This window comes from Plutella xylostella, chromosome 27, assembly GCF_932276165.1.
Source record: "Plutella xylostella chromosome 27, ilPluXylo3.1, whole genome shotgun sequence".
NCBI lineage: Eukaryota > Metazoa > Arthropoda > Insecta > Lepidoptera > Plutellidae > Plutella > Plutella xylostella.
This window is the reverse complement of record NC_064007.1, coordinates 1,468,372-1,491,732: the sequence shown is the minus strand read 5'-3', so window position 1 is coordinate 1,491,732 and position 23,361 is coordinate 1,468,372. Positions and strand designations below refer to the sequence as shown.

At 39.9% G+C, this 23,361-nt stretch overlaps 1 protein-coding gene across 1 annotated transcript in view; it reads right to left on the bottom strand.

Annotated features, from left to right (window-relative positions):
* The window catches only part of LOC105390881 (lysine-specific demethylase lid), a 34,842-nt gene extending 12,409 nt beyond the window's left edge, over window positions 1–22,433 (bottom strand). The window contains exons 1-20 of the mRNA XM_048630890.1: window positions 22,017–22,433; window positions 20,243–20,320; window positions 19,392–19,530; window positions 18,553–18,722; window positions 17,799–18,015; window positions 17,227–17,372; window positions 16,551–16,712; window positions 14,681–14,797; window positions 14,482–14,593; window positions 11,609–11,745; window positions 11,003–11,109; window positions 8,934–9,086; window positions 6,744–6,855; window positions 6,258–6,452; window positions 5,696–5,874; window positions 4,799–4,970; window positions 4,267–4,465; window positions 3,418–3,533; window positions 2,696–2,915; window positions 2,089–2,267 (exon numbers count right to left, since the gene is read on the bottom strand). Of these exons, the coding sequence (XP_048486847.1) occupies window positions 2,089–2,267; window positions 2,696–2,915; window positions 3,418–3,533; window positions 4,267–4,465; window positions 4,799–4,970; window positions 5,696–5,874; window positions 6,258–6,452; window positions 6,744–6,855; window positions 8,934–9,086; window positions 11,003–11,109; window positions 11,609–11,745; window positions 14,482–14,593; window positions 14,681–14,797; window positions 16,551–16,712; window positions 17,227–17,372; window positions 17,799–18,015; window positions 18,553–18,722; window positions 19,392–19,530; window positions 20,243–20,320; window positions 22,017–22,223 (3,117 nt within the window). The 5' untranslated portion in view covers window positions 22,224–22,433. The remainder of the gene's footprint in view (window positions 1–2,088; window positions 2,268–2,695; window positions 2,916–3,417; window positions 3,534–4,266; window positions 4,466–4,798; window positions 4,971–5,695; window positions 5,875–6,257; window positions 6,453–6,743; window positions 6,856–8,933; window positions 9,087–11,002; window positions 11,110–11,608; window positions 11,746–14,481; window positions 14,594–14,680; window positions 14,798–16,550; window positions 16,713–17,226; window positions 17,373–17,798; window positions 18,016–18,552; window positions 18,723–19,391; window positions 19,531–20,242; window positions 20,321–22,016) is intronic.
* Window positions 22,434–23,361: the final 928 nt, after the last annotated feature.

Below are 23,361 nucleotides of genomic sequence, written 5' to 3'. Positions count from 1 at the left end.
CGGGCCTCTCCGCTCTCGGGAAAATATTTAATAAAATTACATGGAGTATATGGGTAAAATTATTCGTCATATTTGGCAACACTAACCTGTAGCTGCTGCAACTCGTTCTTCCAATTTTTCAAACGGAATTTAATGGCGCCTGAATATGTTATTCTTCCTGCATAAAAGCCAATATATATAGTACTACTTTTCTTGCATCACATTACAGCGCTTTTGGCATTATTTCACCAAGAAAATCACAAAACAAATTAAATAACGTAGCGTCAGCCTCTTCGCAGAAATTGACAACTCAAATAACGCACAGAGTATGAAATGACGTTTGACAATGACGTCTCGTTAGTTGCACATTTTGACCACCGGAACAGATAAGATTGTGGCACTATATAAAAGTATGAAATTGTTTATGTTTTAATATTTTATTCGCTGTTGTTATTCTGAGACTTTGCCTTTTAACGTACTTTTGTTTATGTTTTGACAGATGTGTTTATATGTCATTATGACGGTTTTCTAATCAGCTGATGTGCTGCCGCCATTACAAAATTACTCTCGGATAAGCTCGTTACACGGTCAATTTTGGCGGTATAACATTTTATTCTTGGGATAAGCTACAGTCGTTTGCAATAGAAACCAACAATCATGTAAACAAATATGGCGGACTGACATTGACAGCGTATTGTTTATGCCCATAGTGATGTCATAGTGTTCTAATTAGATTAAATATATAAGCCATAGACTATAAAATAAAACTGATTATATATAAAAAAAGTGTTTATTAAAACAAATTTAAATCTTCGTCTTCGTCATCATCACTATCAGAAGTGTCGCCGGTGACCGTAATTATAAATGGAACCACTATGTCATCGCTTGCCATGTCTAAAATGCCGTCGAGCTTTTTCATTTCTTCCTCTTCCTTTTTTCGTTTTGGTTAATTATATTAAGCTCTTGAATTTTTTTTAAATTGTATTCAAATAATATTAAATTAAAATAATTTATTAAATTAAAAATAAAAGATAACTTCAGATTACGAACAACACTAACTTTTCAATGACTTATAGAGTTCGATGAGTAAAAAACTAAGATGACAGCTTGTCAAATACTTCGAAATTTTTACGTTGCAAATTTTTTAACAAATTTAACTTATAAATACAAGTTAAATCGTGTTGAAGATAATGTGAAAACAATGGTGTGTTCGTTGAAATCAGACTATGTTCATAAATTAATCGAAAATGTATGTGATTACGGAGTAATCGTGACAATTTGGTTTGTTTACATGATTGCTGGTTTCCATTGCAAACCACTATAGTTATCTTGGTTTCAGGTTTGGTAGAATGCAAAATCTGCTTACTCGCGAGTAACTGGTACTTTACTCGTGAGTAAAAAGTTACTCGACGTTGGCCGAATCCGCCCTTAGACACATAACTACCTTCACGGCTTCCTCTCTACATGAAGCTGATGATAATTATGTTACCTTCTACTATTCTGACTAAATACAGAGATATAAGTCAGAATAGCGCCAGTAGATAACTCGCCAGGGTGCGCTGGACGTTTGTAAGGTGGCTTCCTTTCTATATTACAATCTGATGACGATGAGGAGGTTACCTTATGTTGCCTTTGACACATAACGGCAACACACCTTCACGGCTTCCTTTCTACATAACAAGCTGATGATGAAGAAGTTACCTAGACCAGTCGAACCTTCTTTCGTGGTGGCTTCTTTACTATGTACATTGCAATCTGATGATGCTGATGATGATCAGGTTACCTTCTGCAGCCAGGCGGCGGCGTGCGTCAGAATAGCGCCAGTAGATCACAAACGGCCAGGATGCGCTGGACGTTTGTGAGGTGCCTTTGACACATAATGTATGTACCTTCACACCTTCCTTTCTACATAACAACCTGATGATGATGAGGTTACCTTCTGCAGCTCGTCCAGAGTCGTTACTCGTCGTACGTCAGAATAGTAGATAACTGCCTAGGTGCGCCGGACGCGATAAGATCGCATCCAATGGCGTGCTTTGGGAGAGGTGTAGGCGTAGTCCAGCCGTAGACTGCTATAGGCTGATGATGCTGATGCTGAAGAGGTTATACCTTCTGCAGCCAAGCCGCAGCATGCTGGGCAGCGGCGTGCAGCGCGTGCGTGCTGGGCAGCGCGGCGTGGAGCTGCTCGCCGGCTGATAGCAGCTGGTGCAGCTCGTCTAGTGTCGTGTGGGAGGAGGCGTCGGCGGTGAGGAGGGCGCGGGCTTTGGACTCCCAGTCTTCTACTTGCTCTGTTGGGGTGAGAGGTTGGATTAGTTGGGAGTTAAAAACATAGGGGCTTGAACGCTTGACGTCGCATTGCTAAAATGCCTTCCTTCTACTCGCAGATGTTTCGTAAGAGAGAACGGCGTGGTTCACACTGATTGACAGTTTTCAGTATGGCACCTGAGGGTATATGAATGTGTAAATATTTTATTTCAGTGGATAGCTTCATTCAGGATAGGTAGCTCTACAGAAACAAACACCAAAATAAATAATAGGCTTCAAAACAATCAGTCATTGGCAATGCTAGTGCAATAAAAGCAATGAGACTCATTCTTATTATAATTTAAACCCCAAGAAAAACAAACCTAAATTTTGAAATGCCATAATGACACGGCATCTATATTTACTTCACTTTCCCCCGTACCAACCCATTCACCACAACAAACCCACTAACCTTTAAGCTTGCTCAAATACGCGAACTCCGCCTGAACTCTCTTATGCGGGACCACGGTATTCGCCTCCGCTATCAGTCTATCGATGACCTCGAGGGTGAGACTGGCGTGGTCTTCCTTGTAGCCCTTGACCTCGTCCAGGAACTTGGCTTGAGCCAGACGGGCTTGGAGCGGGGGGAGCTGGTCCAGGATTATGCAGAGTTGGGAGCCCAGTTCTACTGTCTGTGGGGGAGGAAATAATATTTAGTATTTAGGTATTGAATAACAGAGGCTAAAATTACTGACAAAGTTAGATTGATAGATAGATACAGTACCCTATCCCCCTCTAACAAATTGTTCTTTGACAGAGAGGGACAAAACAGTTCAATAGCTAAAAGTTTCTGTAACTTTTCCATGAATAAGGGGGTATATTTGTACACCAAGAATTAGGTATCCAGCAAGCATTAGGTACAACTTAATAAATTCTGCTAATTTAAATGTAGTGTTATGACGATCCTTGAAAGAGATAAAATATATTATGTTCAGCTTTGGACTGTTATTAGCTGATGATGAAACAGTGAAAAAGTTACAATTCAAATCGTCATTCTATTATTCTTCACTGTAAACCCTGTCACTGTAAACCTGGTGGTAATTTATAAGGAGACCTTTGCCCAGCAGTGGGACACTGCACAAGCTACATAAAAACCTGTTACACCAGCTAAGTTTCTTTTACTAAATAAACTACCTCCTCCAAATCCCTGAGCATCTGTGGGTCAGTGTCGTCCAGCTCTTCAGACAGGATGTCTGTGGCTCGACGCTCGAACTCCTCCGTCTGACGTAGCACCTCCTTTACTGCTGATCCTGTTGGAAAAAAATAACTTTTATATAAGATACTATACTATAGGTTTACAGGCTTGAACATAAACATAAATATAGAGAGTGTTAAAAAGGCCAGAGTGTTAAAGAATTATCCTAGAGGAAAATCTCATCTTAGGCATTTATTTAAAAGGAAAACCGAACAGGAGTCTTTCTGTTTCGACAACAGCCTTTTAAAATCCCCTGCAAATTATATTGCACTGATCAAAAATTCATAACATATAGAGAGTTTTTGTACGTATAAATCGGTAAAATAGTATTTAAATAATCTATGTATCTTCATTGAACATTAAGCTATTGGTACCTTCAGGCAGCACAGCCGCCAGCTGATCAATCTCTTCAGCAAACACGCGTAACTCCTCGACCGTCAGCCGGTACTTGAGGTCTACTAGCTAACCATAATAGCCTAAGCATAATCATCTAATTACACTGCATTGAGAGAGTTTCAACTATGCAGCGTCTCATATCTGGAATCACATGCCTCCCACTTTACCTTCAGACAACACCGCGGCCAGCTAATCAATCTCTTACCTTTATCACGATACAATTTTTGCATACATTTGGCATTTTATAACGAAAATCTATATACATATTTCCTTTAAGAGCCTTAACTCCTCGACCTCAGCCTTTCTTACGATACCATTTTTGCTACACCTTAATAAATTTGGCGCTTTACAACGAATCATCTACATAATATAATTTCATTAAATATCCTTACCTTCAGGCAACACCGCGGCCAGCTGATCAATCTCCTCAGCAAACAGTCTTAACTCTTCAACCGTCAGGCGGTACTTGGGGTCGTGCGTGCGCGTGCGCGTGCGCATCTTGTTCAGGTCCAGCTGCTGGATGACGGAGAGACACTTCTCCGCGTCCTCGATCGCCGTGTCTAGGGCTCGGACTAGGTCGGTTTTGTGGATCTGTTGGGGGGAAGGTTTTAATATATTTAATCTTTTATTGTACAAATAAAAACATGATTTAAGCATTTTCTATCAGTCAACCTACAGGAGGTGCAAGAAAATCTAATTATAAGGTTTTGTTAGACATAGAAAAAATGTCGGCCTTGAAGGAATATATACTTCAGCCATGGCAATGTGTAGCCAGAATATTTGCAAAAGAATTACTTATTGTCTGATCACGCTGTAATTTAATGAATTTCAACTATGCGGCGTCTAATTGTTAGAATCACCTGCGTCCTCTTTTTCATTTAAGCGTAAAACAGTTGACAGGCATTAAAAGTAGCAGTAACATACCTTAAGGTCCCGCGCCGTGTCTCTATGGTGCCTCAGTCGGTCCAGGTCACAGGTCTTGGGCGTGTCTGGGTCTAGGGCTTCCCTGACCGCCTCGGCCCACTCGCGGAACGCCTCAGAACGCTGTTTCAGGCGGTCCAGTGTCGCGCCGAGCTCGTCTAGCGTGTAGCGGTATCTGTGGGGTTAATTACATCCAATTAGCAACCAATTTTAGATAAGCTAACAGCTCCATCACTATGGGAATAATTGAATATTGCATATCCCTTTTCTTACCGTCTTACACTTTAGATAGACTATTGTTTGTCACAAGTGAAAGCAGCATTTTATGGCTGCTCAGGGTATTTATGTAGTTTATAAACATCTCTTGTCTGGAAGAGATAACTTTTAGTAAGAAGGCCACCGATTGTGTTATTTATTTTTTGTTATTAGTATGTGAATTCTGCGTACGTCACGCTCGACAGGAAGCACGTGGTCCAGAGCCCCAGTGCACGCGAGGGGGGTCCCACGCCCCACACACTGTCCTACCCATCCTAATTAATATACCTCGCGTTCGTGACTGAGGTCACAACACTAAGGGCCAGCTGAAAACCAGCGCTGTGGCCTCTGGCCACAGCACACGCTGAGCTGATGCCTTCTTGACGCTCTGGACAGCAGCCTTGTTTGTTTGTATTATTTTCTGTTTTTTTTTTCATATATTTCGTTTTGTAGTATTCTTTTTCTTTCTGTTTTTTATTGTTCAGTGTGTCAAATATCTATAACTTTCTCCACAACACCCAAGGGAATGCTGTTAGCATTAAGTTCGCCTATGTACATATTTAGTATTGTGCAATAAAGTATTTAATAATAAATAAATGTTTCTTTCTTTCTTTCTTTCTTATCTTTCTTTCTTTCTTTCCCCACCTGAGCGTGCGCAGCGCGGGCGCGCAGGCGCACAGGTCGGCGTAGTGGCGCAGGCACGCCACGCTGCCTGTGCATGCGCAGGTCACACACGACAGGAAGCAGGTGGTCTTGCACAGCTGGCACTGGCGGGAGTCGTCGGGGAGGAGTTCGAAGGCTTCTCGCTCGGCTTGTGTTACGCCCTGTTGGGGGGAGAGGGTTGTTATAGGTTGGCATTGAAAAATGAGGAATTGTGTTGGAAACAGCTTCAATTAAAGGTATAGGTATATATACAAGATACTTAGGCACAAATAATAATAATAATAATAAATCTTTCAAGAGACAAAGAGACAAAACTTGTTTGTTTCGTATGTTGTAGGCAGAAACACTGTTTAGTTTTTTTTAAGTATCCTCTTTCTTACAATACCTTACATAATTCGTAATTCGGCATGATCATCATGTCCGTTTTAGTCCCTTTAGGGGTCTAATGCCAATACTCAACTAGCATTCTTAGCAAAACATATTTTCTCCAAATTAACCAGTCCCACCCCTGTCCACTTTTCCAATGGGTATACAAAACACTCACCCAGTCCAACAGCCCCTTCCTGAGCTTCCTCTCATCATGCAGCATGGTCCTCATATCCCTATAGGCAGCTAAAGCCACCACCAGACTCAGGCTGTTGGCTTCCAGCGCCATCTTGCACACCAGCTCGTCGTGTGAGAACACGCAGTAGCGACGTAGCGTTGAGTAGTGGGCTATGCACTCGCGACCCATTTTTAGCTGTAAGAAAAATATTATATTTTGATTTATGATTATAACAACGGGTGTGGTCAGATTCGGGGACATAAGATGCATTTTTTATTATATTTTGTAAGCGAACAATACATGCCGTACGTTTCATTATTGCCTTGAAGACCAAACTTATGGCTATTTAAGAAATTACTAAATGAAGCTTTGTTAATATTGCTCGCGAGTGTAGTTTCTAGACCCAGAATATTGGACTGTTCGTTGATTCTCAAACATTCAGGATTAAGTATATTTTATATACATTTTATGTAAATAACTAGTTACCCAGTCGGGCGGGGTGAAGTTGACGGCCTCCGCGAAGTTGTAGCCCTGGTTGAAGCCCGCGTGGTAGGCGCGCGGGAACGTTATCACGAACTCGCCGGCGTGCTGGTCCGTTCTGGGGCAAAAATACATTATTAATAATTTTATTCTATTAAACCCTTCTTGGAAGAAAACCCGTGCCCCAGCAGTGGGGACGTAATGGGTCGTGATGTGTGATGTGATAGGTACTTCGGCCATTGAGAGAATGCGTTTTGGACGTTTGCTTTATTTAAGTGGGTTTTCATTTGCAGTCATTAAATATACACTCGCGAGCAACCAAATCGACTCAAGCCTTCACGGCGCACATATACATTGATTTTCCTAAAACGATAAATGGTAAATATAAAAGTGATATGTCATTCGAAAGCTGAAGAATTAGGCTTTCAATTAAGATCAATACCATAAAAAAAAACTAAGCGCAGATTTAATGACGCATTTTAATTGCCCGTCAGTGTTAATTACCTCATTAGGAATCCACGCCTTGCGCTACCTGATCCCGCTATAAAACCTTTCCACATCCGGTGTACCTTATCAGTCGCTTGTTGCAAGTTGACCGGTACACATCTCGTTGCATTGTATTCCTTGTTTTCGCAAACCCATGGATACCACACCAGAAGAAGCTGCTCAAGTTGTTGCCTTGCTGCAACAAGGGTTAAGTCAGCGAGCAGTCGCTGCCCAGCTCCACTTGAGCCAGTCTGCTGTATCCCGAGTATACAGACGGTTCCAAGAGACTGGTGCCTTCAATCGAAGACCAAGAACGGGCCGCCACCGCTGCACTTCAGAGAGAGACGACCGCTTCATTGTCTCAACCTCGCTGCGCAATCGACACCTTACGGGCGTTGATGTGCAGCAAGAACTGAGACGTGTACGACAAGTGGCTGTCAGCGAGTGGACAGTGAGAAGACGCTTGAAGGAAGCCAACTTGACACCAAAAAGACCTGCATCAGGCCCCAAATTGACTGCAGGCCACCGACAAGCGCGTCTTCAGTTTGCTCGAGAGCATCTCGATTGGAGCATTGCGCAATGGCGGTCGGTCCTGTTTACTGATGAGTGCAGAGTGTGTCTGCATGGCAGTGACAGGAGAGGCCGGGTCTACCGGCGTCCGGGGGAACGATTTGCCCAATGTTGTTTCGCTGATGTGGGCTGGTATTTCTCTAGAGGGAAAAACCGCACTTGTTTTCGTGCCTGGAGGCGGCCGAGGAGGCGGGTTAACAGCTGATCGGTACATCACCGACATTCTACTCGGTCATGTTGTGCCCTATGCAGAATTTGTCGGTGAAGACTTCGTGCTAATGCACGACAATGCCCGCTGCCACACGGCACGAGTCAGTCGGCAGTTTCTGAGAGAGAAGGAATTGCGCACGATGGACTGGCCTGCGCTCAGTCCTGACCTGAATCCCATCGAACACTTATGGGACGAGCTCAAAAGAAGAGTTCGGGCCAGGAATCCAGTCCCTGCAAGCGTGGACGAGCTGAAGACAGCTTTATTAGAGGAGTGGGACGGCATTCCTCAGGAAACTGTCAAAAAGTTGATAAGGTCTATGAGAAACAGGCTGCAGGCTGTAATTAGGGCAAGAGGGGGCAATACAAAGTATTGATTTAAATAAATAAATTTTTATCTTAACATTTTTTGTTTAATTTGTATAATACGATACCCATACCCTTTTTTCCTAAATTCCCGTTTTTCCTACAATTGCGTTCAGACATCATTTATTTCAAAAATGATGAATGGATTTCAATAATAATGATATCAAATTAAAGCTGACATCTTAAGCTTTTAAATGACATATCATTTTTATTATTTCTATTCATAATTTTACTTGTATTAATGTATGTTTGCGCCGTCAAGGCTTGAGTCGATTTGGTTGCTCGCGAGTGTATATGGGGTTTCGAATGTCAAAAATGCATTCTCTCAATGGCCATATTATAAAGGATAAGGCTTGAATTATATGCATCCGCTAACACCACTATGTTGCAAGCAATAATTGTGCGTATCGATTTATTTACATAGCGGTGCGGACATAGAATTTCGTGTTCAGATGCCGGGCCGTCCGGAGGCATCCTGTATGTAGGGGTTCATGATAATGTCTTATTTATAGCAAAATCAGGAGACCTCGAACAAAAGCTGCCCCACTCAGCACAATGCTTTGTTACCTGTAGACGGGCACGCCGGCCTTCATCAGTATGTTGGGGTTCATGATGGTGACCAGCTGGTGCAGCAGGTCTGGTTGTAGCTGGAACAGTTCAGGGGCTTCGGCCTTCATGGCCGCCTCGAATTGTTCGGCTTTTGAACCCGGGACGCCGTACCTGGGAAGAATTGTGGAGGATTAGCGTTAGCAGTCTGAAGAGCAAGACAGTGAATGTGTACAGGCCACTTTTTTATTTTGCAGAGTTTCATCTAAGGTTAACCTCTAGAATGCCGTGTGCCAGATCTGTCCCAACCCCCCTTGTCTGCCTAGTGACAGATCTGTCCCAAGAGCACTTCATCGCGATTTTTGTGATTTTAGTTATTAAATACCACGAAATAGAGTATGAAATCACCTGTTATTTATTCTATATGAATGAAACAACCATCGACAACATTCATTGAGTCAAAAACTTCACTTGTTTACTTGCAGCGCGAAATTCAAATTTTGGTACCTTGAACAGTCCTTGTACTCGCGACTGTTGGTAATAAAATAGTGATTTCGTATCGAAAAAACGTCACAAGGAAAGTAAATACTATGTTTTCTTGTTATTTATTCGATTTTGAAGGTATAGTGATAAATCAATATTATAAAAAATTACAAATAATCGAGTTTTTATCGATCTAAAATTGTACCGGATTATTGCCTGAAGGGTGCGTAACTTTGTAAACTGTTTTGTAGTCTGTTATGTAAAAACATCAATAAATAATTTATTTCATTTATAAAGATAATTTTATTGATAATACATATTTATATCGGTTTTTTCAATAAATAGCCAAAATATTAGGGAATATCAATTTTTATCAAGGTGCATCCGAAATTCACACACACACATACGCAAACAAAATGGCCGCCGCTCGTGTATGCACACGAAGTGCGTTGGGTTGATATACAGCGTGTTTTATTTTTTAGGATCTTTTCTCTACTGAACGTAAAGTTTAGGCTCTTTAGAATGCTATCGGTGTATAGATGAGTCTGAGAAGGTGATTACCTGTCCTATTTATATAAATAAATATATGTATTTATATATGTATGTATTTATAGTATGATATTTGTTGAAAGTAGGTTAACAAATAAGTAAATATGATTCAGTAAGTAACTTACGTTTAAGTTTTTATAATTCAGTATGCTAAAATACGAAACATTATAAAAATAATTATCATTCATGTTTTATTTCATAAAAAGTGAACACCCTTGATTTGGGACAGATCTGTCTCACGGCGCACTGGAGCAAACTCTTGTCACGCACACATGCACATGTACAGAAAATGGAGTCTTTTGAAATAAAGCAAATTATAATCAGTTTTCAAAATATAAATTATGAATCTATTTCCTCTAGAGTTTATATTTTATTGATATCAGTTGATAGCTGTATAATCTCTTCAAGTAATAAATATAAAAAATCCTGGATTGAAACTAAAATTATATTGAAAAAGACGTATTTTTCTGTGATGGGTGCAGTTTCAAGTAAAAATCTGTAATCAATGACCTACAGAAATCAAATAAAACAATTATAACCAATAAAATTCATTGTAACACGTTCATTAGCTATCTGACAATAAATTACAATCAATACATTGTTGAGTACCAAACAATAATACCCAAATATTCATATAAATGTGATTCCCGCGCGGGCGCTCTGAACGGTCAAAAAGCGCCGGCAGACGACAGTTACATGTGTGCGCGGCTGTTCGGCATAGGAAAGGTTAATATTGGTATTACCACAAAAAAGTAGACACAAAAAATACCTACATGATTAGTGCTGCCTTTATACATCTGACAGAGTTAAATAATGCTTTATTTACCTAGTTTACTTATACTTTTTGTGGTATATTGTCATTGTGTAACATTGAAACTGAAGTCCGCCAAAGCGGCTTGTCGGATTCTTATAAAATGTGTCATTTTATAAATGTCCGATTCTCTGATAGTGCACAAAGTTCATAAGCTGCTATACATTTTTGTAACTTATCAAATTGAAACATTGACGGTTTATGCACAGTCTTCAGGAAAACCTATACATCAACAACTACAACTCACCAAGTCTTCGGCTCCCCCCAGTGCAGGTAATTGATGGAGTAGCTCCAGTGGTCCTCGTTGTGCCAGCAGAATGTGGCGAAACACATGCCCACGTACAGCCATGGGATCTGGGAAAAAAAAATTAGAAATAAATAAGGAATATTTGGGGCAAAGAATAGACTATACTCAGAGTTATATTAACTCTGAGTATAGTCTATTCTTTTCGGGGTGAAGAAACACTATTGTTAAGAATTATTTAGATATCAAAATTAAAAGTCTTTCGAGTGTTACTTTGCTAGATGGCATTGAATAGTTCCGCCATATTACTTATAGTTGTCGACTGTCATTGCATTGGGAAACTCAAATATTTTAATCATCATCAGCCTATAGCAGTCCACTGCTGGACGTAGGCCTCCCCAAAAGTCGTCACCCCAAATAATTTAATGCTAATCAGAAAACACTATTTTTATAGACATATTTAGCTAGTTTCATTTTGGGCTCCAGGCAGCGCCTTGCTGATTATGTTTCCACTCAGTTCTCCCCTGCGACCTGCTGCAGACTATATCTCCATCCCGGACACCTGGTGCGGACTGTACCTCCATAGCAGACACCTGGTGCAGACCGTACCTTCATGCCGGAGATGTCTGCGTTGATGTGGCCCAGCACGGAGCCCTCCAGCACGGGCAGGTTGTTGAGGTTCCAGCTGGACTCTGCATACTGCTGCTCCCCGGGGTATAAGTGGGCGCTGGACTTGGTCGGGAACCCTGGGGACGGTTAAACTGGCTATAAACTATCACATGGCAAATACACAGTATTTTTTAATTACAGAAATAGGGGACATGATTAAAAAGTCTGCCACTAAGATGAGTCATTGAGTGGAGAACATGAGCTAAATAACATGGCATTGGACATCCTCTAGTCTGCTGGAATGACGACGGAGACAGCCAGTTTGATAAGGAAGGCTCAGTAGGCCTAATTTCGACGTTTTTGATATAAACATTCACTTCATACACTGTAAGTGTGGATTATGAACTATCATTGCTTTGTATGAAGTGAAAGTTTTATTTCTATCAAAAGGGCCCAGCATTGCTATCACATAACTCTGAAAGACATTGAACTTTGAAAGACAGCGCTGTCCAATGGCTATTGCTTTGGTGGTATCACATAACATTTGTGAATGGTAGAGTGAACGACTGGCTTTGCCAAACTGAAAGCCATTTGACCGTAAATACACTTGTGCAATATTTGTTTTCAGACATACCGTTGCGTTTTGTTCTCAAATTACATAATAGTTAAGATAGAAAAAAATCAGTCCAGAATAAATTATATTCATTAAATCATTAAATAAAGATGATATCGAGCGATTATTTATCTTATAGATACTATAAGATAAATATTTATAATCTTTTTCGATAATAATTTATTGCTTTCAACATAATTATTTATAATGGTTAAACAAACCGCTTTGCTAAATGTCAATTACACCCAACATAAACAACTAAGTTTTCGTAAATTTTCGTGTTTTCTTTTATCTGAAGTGTTTTCCACGTGTTTTCATCTTTGTTTGAAATATATACGAGTAGGTATATACTGCCGGAGCCGGATTTTATGCAAAAAGTAAGTAAAGTTTAGTTTGTACAACATATTTTCATTGTAGAATCATGCTACCTACTTTAATATCAAAATCACTTAAAATTACATTTACTAAATAACTTTCAATAGTGCACCTTTGCCTACCCCGTTAAGGAGCAGAGGCGTAGATGTGACTGTTTATGTTAAGTAGGGTTATATTTTAAAAACTTTAAAAATATTAATGAAATACCTAAGGTATTTCATTAATATTTTTAAAATATGTTAGTGTCTGCCCTTTGATTAGTGCCTGCCATAAAGATGGTTTGAGACGAGCTAGCTCGGATTTTATGTGGTCCATTAAAAAATAAGTAATGTAACATATAATTTTTATTTTCAGCTCGACAGCTTCCGACGAAGGGGTTGGTTAGGCGGTACGTGCTCGGCTCGTGGAGCTGGAGGAGCGTCGGCTCCGCCAGACGGATCGTCGCATCGACTTTGAGGAGCGTCGGCTGGCTGTGGAGACGCAACAACTCGCCGTGGAGGAGCGACGACTCGCCTTTGAGCAGGAACTAGGAACGCCAACTCGCCCCCTAAAACATGATATATGTAATATACTTACTGTGATATTTATTATTTAATTGTAATATTGCTATAATATACTGTGATTTTTATGTAGATCCATGGTAAATTATTATAATGACTGTTTAGATAATAAATGCAACAAATTAATACATACTTAACTGTGATTTTTATGTAGATCTAAGGTTAATTATTAAAATTGCCATGTTTAGGTAATAAATGAAACAAATGAAAACATAATATTATAGGTACTTTTTTATGCGAGAGGCCTATATAGTTAGGTGATACTAGGCCACAATTTTTTTCTGGTAAGTACATTCCATTCCCATAAAAGGCAACAGCAGCAAGAATCTAAAAGAAATTAAAAAAAAAAATAAGATATGTTAAACAGATTTAATATGTTCCAGTGTTCTAAAATATTCTTAGTGAATCGGTGACTTTTAACAGTATACAGTTTGTATATACGGGCAAGGGTTGAAAGGAATAGCCAGAAAAAGACGAAATTAGTCTGTTTCGCGCCGATAAAATATAAATAACAATAATAAACAAACAAACACTCACGCCTTGTACTAATGTACTCCCTTGCGGGGTAGGCAGTAATATAATTCTATGAATACGGGGGTAAAACTTGCCTAACATATACGGACCTTTAAATCAGCTGCTTATTCGCACAACTTGCTAAATTGTAGTCGGATGAGCCTAATTTTTTTCTGAACTCCTCGTCGGGTAGATTAAGTGGCTCACTGCGTGTCCTTAAAATTTTCGGCTTATTGCCAATTCCCTCTTCAGGCTTTCGTTTTCCACCAATGCTATCAACAATATATGTGCCATCACAACACAGACACAATCCAAAAACTTAGTACCCAAATATTGAAAAATATTTGTTGAAAAACTTTGAAAGAAGTTAGTCAAGAGCAACTTCCTTCAATGGCAGAAATCGAAGGAAATAATTTCTTTCAAATCCATGGATATCAAAGACAGAATTGTTACGTGATACGATTAACTGTCAAAAACCGAAATTAGTTCATTCTTTTCAATGCTGGCTTTCCGTATTCTGGCTTTGCATTGACCATCATGTTACGTGATACGAAATTGACAGTTGAAAGCAAGGATTGCCTTCAAGTCAAAGACAGTGAAGTTATGTGATAGCCATGCGGGACTGAGTGTCAAGGAGCTCCTTTTTACAGAACTACACAGTTTGCGTCAATACATAAATGGTTTATTTTCAAGTGATCGACTGTATAATTGTGTATGTAAAAGGAACAGTAATTAAAATCTGACACAATATGCAATATTCGCTACTGACAAAAGACATTTCATAACATGTATAATTAAGTAAAACAGTTTACCAGATCCATGGTCCATAGAGTGCAAGTCGGCCCCGTATTCGACGGTGACGTCCTCGTCGATGGACGACACCACGCGCCAGAACTCCTTCTCCACCGTCGACGTCGGCACCATCTGGTGAAAATATACACGTTTTGAGTTTCTTCATAATAAAATGGTCAACAGCATCACTTTATTTTTAAAAAATGGTTAGATACTCACGTGAACTGGCATATTGAAGTAGTCCGACTTGAACTGATCGGCCATTTCTCCGAACTGTTGTAGCGTGTACTCGCGAGATGCTTGCTCGAAGCCAAACGCTTCTGTTGGTTTAGATACCTGTGGGAAAAAGGAAGCTTTATGCCCGTTTTCACCAAGACATCATAAACAGTCATCTTACCAAAAGTTTCTTAAGCTAAGAGACTTCTTAAATCCACTCCCTACGTAAATTCATTTTCACCAAGCTAAGAACTCTCTAGCAATCCGTCACCTAAATACTAGTGATGTTTTTTACCGATTCAATTTCATTCATTCATTTTGGTGTCAACATTGGCTGTTTGTCAATTGTCTATGCTTTTAAAAGTATAATATTTGTTGACATCGCCTTATTTATTACGTTTTGTTTGTAAATAAGAAACCGAAAATTGTATTTTATCCTTCCAAAAGAGAAGAAGTATAATTTAATAAAGTGCAGGAAGCAATGGCGGAAAATAGAAAACGCGGACAATTATTTTCTTGAAACTTGACTATTTTGAAGAAATCCACCTTTGCTTTGCTCTGTTCCGCTAGGAGACGGAACTTGAAGAAGTGGCAGTGTGCAATATCATTAGCAACTGATTCATTGGTGGAACAGAGTGTTGATGAGTGTAATAAAATAATATGTTTTAATTTACATTAAATAAATATTTTCACCCAAATCCCAATGGTATTAAAAATCCTGGAACTCAATAATTAAGAACCTAGGAGGAAAAGGACACTTTCTTTAGTTTATATGAACCTTCGAAAAAAGTTCAAGTATCCAAGTTGTTACTCCATATTTTTTTGGTAAAATGTTGTCTCTCGACATCTCTCACGTAATTACGTGGTCGAATACACGATCTGTGATTAATTCTATAGCCTCATTAGCATCAATATAATATCTAATTTTGAGTAGCTAGAAGTATATTTGCACCAAAAAAAACTGTCACTTAACGTTAAGAGGCCGAAATTCCACCTCCTAAATTTAGGAAGTCCCTAACGGATTTAAGTGACAGTTCGTCAGTGGTGAAAACCATTCTATGCTTAGTAGATCCTTAAAATGAGTTAAAAGTTTCCTAAAATTTAGGATGTCTTGGTGAAAACGGGCATTAGTTATTTATATCAATTTTAATTTATAATGCTGAAAGACTCTATCTCTTGTAGAATCAGGAGCTATGTGCTCTGTCAAAATTCTAGACTATTCTAGATTGTTAAAGACAGTCAGATACACAAATCAGCGATGTACACGGGGCATCTCCAGTCGCCTTTAGGCACGATGTGAAGAGGGGGCAGCAGACAGAACGTGTGGTACGAGTCGTCGCTAGACTGGCCATCCTCAGTGGTCGGTACTGTACCTCAGTGGCAATGCACACGGGGCAGCGCCAGTCGCCTTTAGGCACGATGTGAAGAGGGGGCAGCAGACAGAACGTGTGGTACGAGTCGTCGCTAGACTGGCCATCCTCAGTGGTCGGTACTGTACCTCAGTGGCAATGCACACGGGGCAGCGCCAGTCGCCTTTAGGCACGATGTGAAGAGGGGGCAGCAGACAGAACGTGTGGTACGAGTCGTCGCTAGACTGGCCATCCTCAGTGGACGGTACTGTACCTCAGTGGCGATGCACACGGGGCATCTCCAGTCGCCTTTAGGCACGATGTGAAGAGGCGGCAGCAGACAGAACGTGTGGTACGAGTCGTCGCTAGACTGGCCATCCTCAGTGGTCGGTACTGTACCTCAGTGGCAATGCACACGGGGCAGCGCCAGTCGCCTTTAGGCACGATGTGAAGAGGGGGCAGCAGACAGAACGTGTGGTACGAGTCGTCGCTAGACTGGCCATCCTCAGTGGACGGTACTGTACCTCAGTGGCGATGCACACGGGGCATCTCCAGTCGCCTTTAGGCACGATGTGGAGAGGCGGCAGCAGACAGAACGTGTGGTACGAGTCGTCGCAGCCGTCGCAGAGTAACATCTGCTCCTCGATGTCGCCGCGCCCGCAGTTGCGGCACATGTATTTTGCTAGCTGTTGAGGGAAAAAAGGGGGTATTAGTAATCATCATCAGCCTGTGTCTACCTACGGCTGGGCGTAGGCCGTAGGTAGTAATAGGAATTCATTATAGAGGGAGTCGATGAAAGTAGGGATGGAACAAAATAGGGTGATAGACACACGGGTCCACGAAAGGAGCTTCCCCGAGTGACGTTTTCTGTTTTTATCCACGAAGATAAAATGGTAACCAACTGTGTCACCAAAATGCTAAAAATACATAGGAGGATTATAAAGATTGCCCTAAAACTATGGATAAAACGAAACAACGTGTAGAGAAGATACTAACTACTACCTGACATGGACAATATTACATAGTTATCGTCACAATCTCCACACAACTCAAGCACGTTGGAGATGTCTTAAAAAATACATATATTTACCCCGGTCGAAGATCAAACCAGGGACCCTCAGAGGTCATAGTTAAGCAAACTTATATGCAGTCCAAACTAAAAGTACCAGGCGCCCATAACACCACAGCAGTCTCACTCACCGGGTCATTAGCCACCAGGGGGTCCCCCAGAGGCTTCGGCGCCGGCGTCACCGACACCGTCATGTTGGACATGCGGTGTTCGCGCAGTTTGGTGGAGCGAGTCACTCGGGACCCCGTGCCGCCGGCCCATTTGTTCTCGCGTGGACCTGGAAATGGGGGGAAAATTGTTAGGAATTCAGACAGCTGTTTTCAGCAGTCATAGCTGCAAGGCCCTGTTATCGACACAGCTATAAATACGGGGCTGTAATTGGTGGAACAAGTTTATTGAAGTCGATAATGGACCCGTGCGGCGGGGATAGATGGCAGTCTTCAAACACACTGTACTGACGACCTTAGACAGGTAGTGGCTGGATGAAGAAAGCAGGGTGTTGTGGCGCTCCTTGGGAGAGTCTCGTGTCCAGCAGTAGGTATGGATAATTAATAGCTGATGCAAATATGTATAATAAAAAGGCCTATATCCATTAAAAATTTTGAACAAAATAAAATACCACTATTTATCACTCTCATTTCAGACAAATCCTCTTTTCCCTTACAACCTAAAAACAAAAGCAAAATAACAAAACACAACTCACTCCTTCGATTCTCAGCCCCTTCCTTCTGCGGTGAAATCTCTTCCTTCGGCGTCAAGGCACCTTCGGCCCTACTTCCCTCGGCATTGGGCTCAGGCGAGCTCAGCTTGAACCTTCTAGAAGGGGGGGGCGTGGCCGCCGGGCTGCATTTAGTGGCTGAACGCCTGCGATTGGCTGGATTGACCTTCTCTGGGGTCTGTTCGCCTTTCACTTCGACCTTCTGGAAGTTGAACTGTTGTTGGGTTTTTATTAGGCATTTTGGAGAGCGGGTTAGCGGTTTTGTTAGGTGGGGTATAGTGAAATGGTATAATAGGTTACTAAGAGTACATAACAAAATAAATTTTGAATTTGAATTTGAATAACATAAACAGTTAGATGCCTTGTAAGAAAGTACTACTTTCTGGGATAAACAGAGGTGTAGGTACATCTCCGCACCAACTTTTCATCATCTTTATGTAAATTTATATCAAACTCTAAATGCCCCTATTATAATAATAGGGGCAATTTTTCATAAAAGGTTGATAAAGGTAAGTAAAAAGTAAACTCTTTTAGAATTAACTTGTTTGTTATGAGTATAATTAAAGTTCTCTATGTACCTTCTATCACTTAACAGCATCTTAACATCATCATCTACAATCGTTTGTCACATCAGACTTCTTTAAATAATAAATTCCAGCCTGTATAACAAACATATGTAGAAACAAATCGTTTTTACTGACCCTACAATTACAAAAAAACTAAATCCACCAAGACTCACCGAATCCTTATTATCCCCCACAGCGCCACCGCTCTTGAACACATCGTACGGGTACAGGATCCGCTCGTAGTGGTTCTTCAGGATGGAGCCGATGCCCTTGCCTTGCGGGAAGCCCATGCGCCGCGCGATCTTCGACCATTTCCGCTCCGAGGTGCACACTTCGAAGCCGTCTGGGGGAGAATAGGATATGTTAGTGAAGTAGGAAGGAGTTTTATTTGGTAGATTAGCATAAGTTCTGAGAGTGTGGTGGTGTTCCTTGGGAGAGGTACTAGTTGTTGATGATAATGATTAAGTTGGATATTTTCATCAAAATATTATGGTAATTAAGTTGCTGTTAGATTCTTCTCATCATTTTATCAGATAGAAACAGCTAGACTATGGTTTGTCATGTAAAATGATTTAACAGTTGGCATCATAGTGCAAGAACGAAATTAACACAATAATCATCTGTGGCCATAGCCCGATACTAAACCTTTCATCTTACTTTTTACTAGTTTCAAACAGCCAACCTTCAGAAGGTACAGCTCCTGAAGGTTGGTTGTTTGAAAATGGTTCTAGCATTGAGCCCATCTTTTGTACACTTATATCCTACTAGCTGTTCCCGCGCGCTTCGCTTCGCCTTAAAAAGTTTTCCCGTGGGAATTCCGGGATAAAAAGTAGCCTATGTTCTTTCCCAGGGTCTAGACCGTATGTATACCAAATTTCATTCAATTCCGTTCAGTAGTTTTGGCGTGAAAGAGTAACAGACAGACAGACAGACAGACACAGTTACTTTCGCATTTATAATATTAGCTAGGATATTTGTGCAATAAAGAGTTAAATAAAAGAGAGAGACTCACCAGCCTCCCGCACAATCTTGTGCAGCGCATACAAGTCGAGCGGCTTCTTCTCCACGGTGGGGATCTTGAGGGTGGAGCCCTGCAGCTCCCAGAACTTGATGATCTGGTCCAGGAAGTTCAGCTTGACTCGGGTGATGGCCTGGAGAGGGCGTGAGAGAGGTTACTATTGAAGAATATTACAATGATTGAGTGAATGAAAATATGAGAGAATGTGGAGTGAATGAGGAAAAGGTTAGGAAGAAGAAGGAGATTACAATATGTGGCAGAGAAAACTGACCCCTCTTATAATGCATTTTTTCATACTTGGCAATCTATGTGTCTCTTTATTTGAATTTATTTAATAAGTAGTTTTTAAAACAAAATATAAGAAGCAATGAAATACTTATTAGCAAAACACTTTGTTTACATTTTATGCCAAGTATAAAAAAGCAGTATAACATTATCACTTTTAAGAGTGGTCAGGTTTCTCTGCCCTATGCTGTACAGTGAGCTACATAAACATTGTAAAGTTTTGTACCATTACCTGATTACACAGCAACTACGATTATAATACCTTGTAATTCATATTTGTATCATGTGACTAATTTCCATTGTACTAATGTGAATCACTCACTTTGTTATAATATTTAACTTCTTAAAATTTGAACTAAAATATATTTTTCCATGGCATGGACTTTTGTACCACTTTCACTTTGTGAAATGGTGGTAGCTTATGACTTATGACAAGTAATTCTAATATTCCATGTCGAAAAATAAACAATTTCATTTCATACCATTTATTATACTAATATTCTTAAGCACTGATTAAATTTAACATCAGTAAAGCTAATTCATGGCTGTGACAGTCTTACCTCCAACTCATTGAGCCTCTGGATCCTCGGGGTGAACCGTAGCCGGTCCACATCCACTGCGAAGGGGGGTTGCCAGTGCTGGAACCAAGAACAACACTGGTTAGGACAAAAATAATCATCATAGTAATCAAAGTCAAAAAATAAACTAATCCCCCTTCTGAAAGGACTATTAATTATATTTAAAAAAAACTTGTCATGCCAATGTGTGCTTCTCCTTAACAAACTCACTGCATTACATATAAATTATGATAGCATGTGACCAAATAGTACTCATAAAGTTATGGTAACACAAGTTCTAAATAAGATTGTAAACAGGGATTAAAATAAACCTTTGTTTAACCAAACATGTATGAGAGTAAGATGAAATATTCTATTCTTGGTGCACACAAAGCTACTGAATTCAGGTCACAGGGGCCCTTTATTCCCTGTCACCTTTGTCCTATTTCATACAGGGAAGAAGCCAAGCTATCTATATCTATCACTACATCATTCTCAGCTAAAACATAGACTGATGAACTTAGGCCTATTCCAAAGGGTGACACAACACTCTACCTAATATTTGTATATGTCTAGTAACCTTTGTAAAAACCTAATCCCTATTCATGCTTTTCAAGCCTCTTGTAAACTGACACTTAACTACAAATACAGGGAATGTTATTAAATTTGTGGTCTTATTATGCATATAACAACATGTTTGTATATGTATACACTCGCTTTTAGCACATAAATAAATAGTACTTTTCTACATAATATGTCCATAAACTATAAGTATAATAGATTAATAGAATGGTACACCAAATGCATTGTCGCACACATGCTTTCCTGATATTCTTGTTCTCACAAAATAATATCACAACATAATTAATGTAATGCACAACATAGCTATTGCCATCACTTGGGCACAATTCCAAACTCCAATTATGGTAATTCTATCATCAACTTGAGATACACTGTTTATTAATAGATTTAATCAATACTGCACTGTAACCTAAATAACATTCATGCTATTTGACACTACATCTTTAGAAATGATCTTTATTTTATTGTGACCGTAAAAAAACACTAAAACTGGACTAGGGATTGCTAAGGTGAAAGGAATTTTGAAATTACTAGGTGACTTAATTGGAAGATACCATGTTACAGGTAATAAAGGTATATTATTATGTTAGAAGTGTTGTTAAATCTCTTGAAAGTAGATATTAATTAGGTATATTCAATTGAGAGAAGCTAGAATTGAGTGATTTGATATTTAACCTATTCAATAACACCCAGTTACACCTAGATAAAATGATACTTTATTGCCTATGGCTTGCTTAACACTGTGATGGCATGTAATCACATGAAATTAAGTAAATAAATGTTAAAAATGACTGCATTCCTAGCTCAAACTGGGTTTCGTAATAGAAAATACCGAAATACTATAGAAAATCTTTTTTTATCCTACTTATTGTGCACAGGAGGGCAACTATACAAAATGGCATCCAAACTCTACACAAAATATGCAGTTGCATTTACCTAGATTATGATGCACTTTCAGACTTTCAACTTGGTCAGAAGGTGTGTTGGCACGGGAAACGTGAGGATAACACAGAAAAACACTAATTAAGATAACGCGTACCAGGTTAACACCACGGAATATGGTTGCATCACACGACAATGTACCGTGCGCTTTGAGGGTTAGAAACCCACGTAATTCATCACATTTCACTGTTTTGTCACTTCCTACACATGAAATAGTAACACACCAAGCTTGGCAACAAAGAAAGACACTCACCTCGGGTGGGATAATCTTGCAAATCCCAGATTTCTCGGCAATATGTCGAATTTTATTGATGTACGCGAGGGGGTCCTGGAACTCCTCAGGTGTTGGCTCGAAGACAGGAGCCTCCGGGGGCACAGTAAAAGTAAAATTGTCGGGTTTCATGGGGGACGCCGAGTCCCCCATATTCACTTCCACACTAGCTTCATCACATTTTCCCATTTTAGAGGATAAAACTACTATGCAGTTCTCACAAATACAAAATCAAAGAACACTTTAGCATTATCTGATACTAAGGAATGAAAAGGGCACGTCCACAAAGAAATAGTAGCATTTGCATTAGTCTTTCCATAAGGAATCACAATCACAACGAGATAATTAGAATTATCACCAACAAATAACAGTGTCGCCTTGCACGTCCGCCATGCGAAATTGAACCAGTGTTGCCGCAACGGAGTTCTCAAAGCGCACATATCCAGCGTTGAAAACGTACATTTAGGGTTAAAACCGTACATGAGCATTTTTTTTACTGAAATCACTCAATTTAGCTTTTTTAGCTCTTTCGCACCTGCTCGTCAGGAGAAGTGCTATATTGTATGGGATTTTAGTCCCAAACACCTATTTTAATAAGCGTGTAGCGACACATGATTTAGTCACGTTTTGCAAACTTCCAGTAGCGAACAATGCGAAGACGCTGGTCGTCTCGTTGAATAGTTTGGCCTCAAGAAATCTGCATTCGTCATTTCACACACTGAACCTCAAAACTGGTGACCCCGACGTGATCAACGAACTCATTTTAAAAATTTATACAATTTCCTAAAACCTTCAAAGTAGGTAGGTAGTAGATTAGCCGTGGTACGTTTACCTTTAATGAATAATTGATCGATTGAATGATAAAAGACAATTCCCGCAGTTTTATTATATACACATTATACTTAATAAAATGTATCTTGATGGAGAAATCGCACAACAAAATCAAAATCGTAATTGTGGAATTAGATACACAAACTGAAAGTTAAGGGGAGCACCCTCTAATTTTAACTTTGTATTAATATATCTCGGGTTGGATCCACATGGTTTCACAGCATTTTTTTTAATTTAAAGATACCCTTTTACCAATACCTTACACGAAATGGGGTGAGTAGTTTTTTTTTCGAATCAACTTTTCGCTGTATGGATAAAAAATTAGATTTTTTGATAATTTTAAAAACCAATTTTAGATCATCAGTACAGACAGGAGAAACGACAGAGAACGAGCCAGGACAGACGGACAGACATGACGAAACCATAAGGAAACTATTAAAAACTTAGTTTAAAAACTATCACCCGTCTACTGAACAATCACGCTCTAAAAAATATT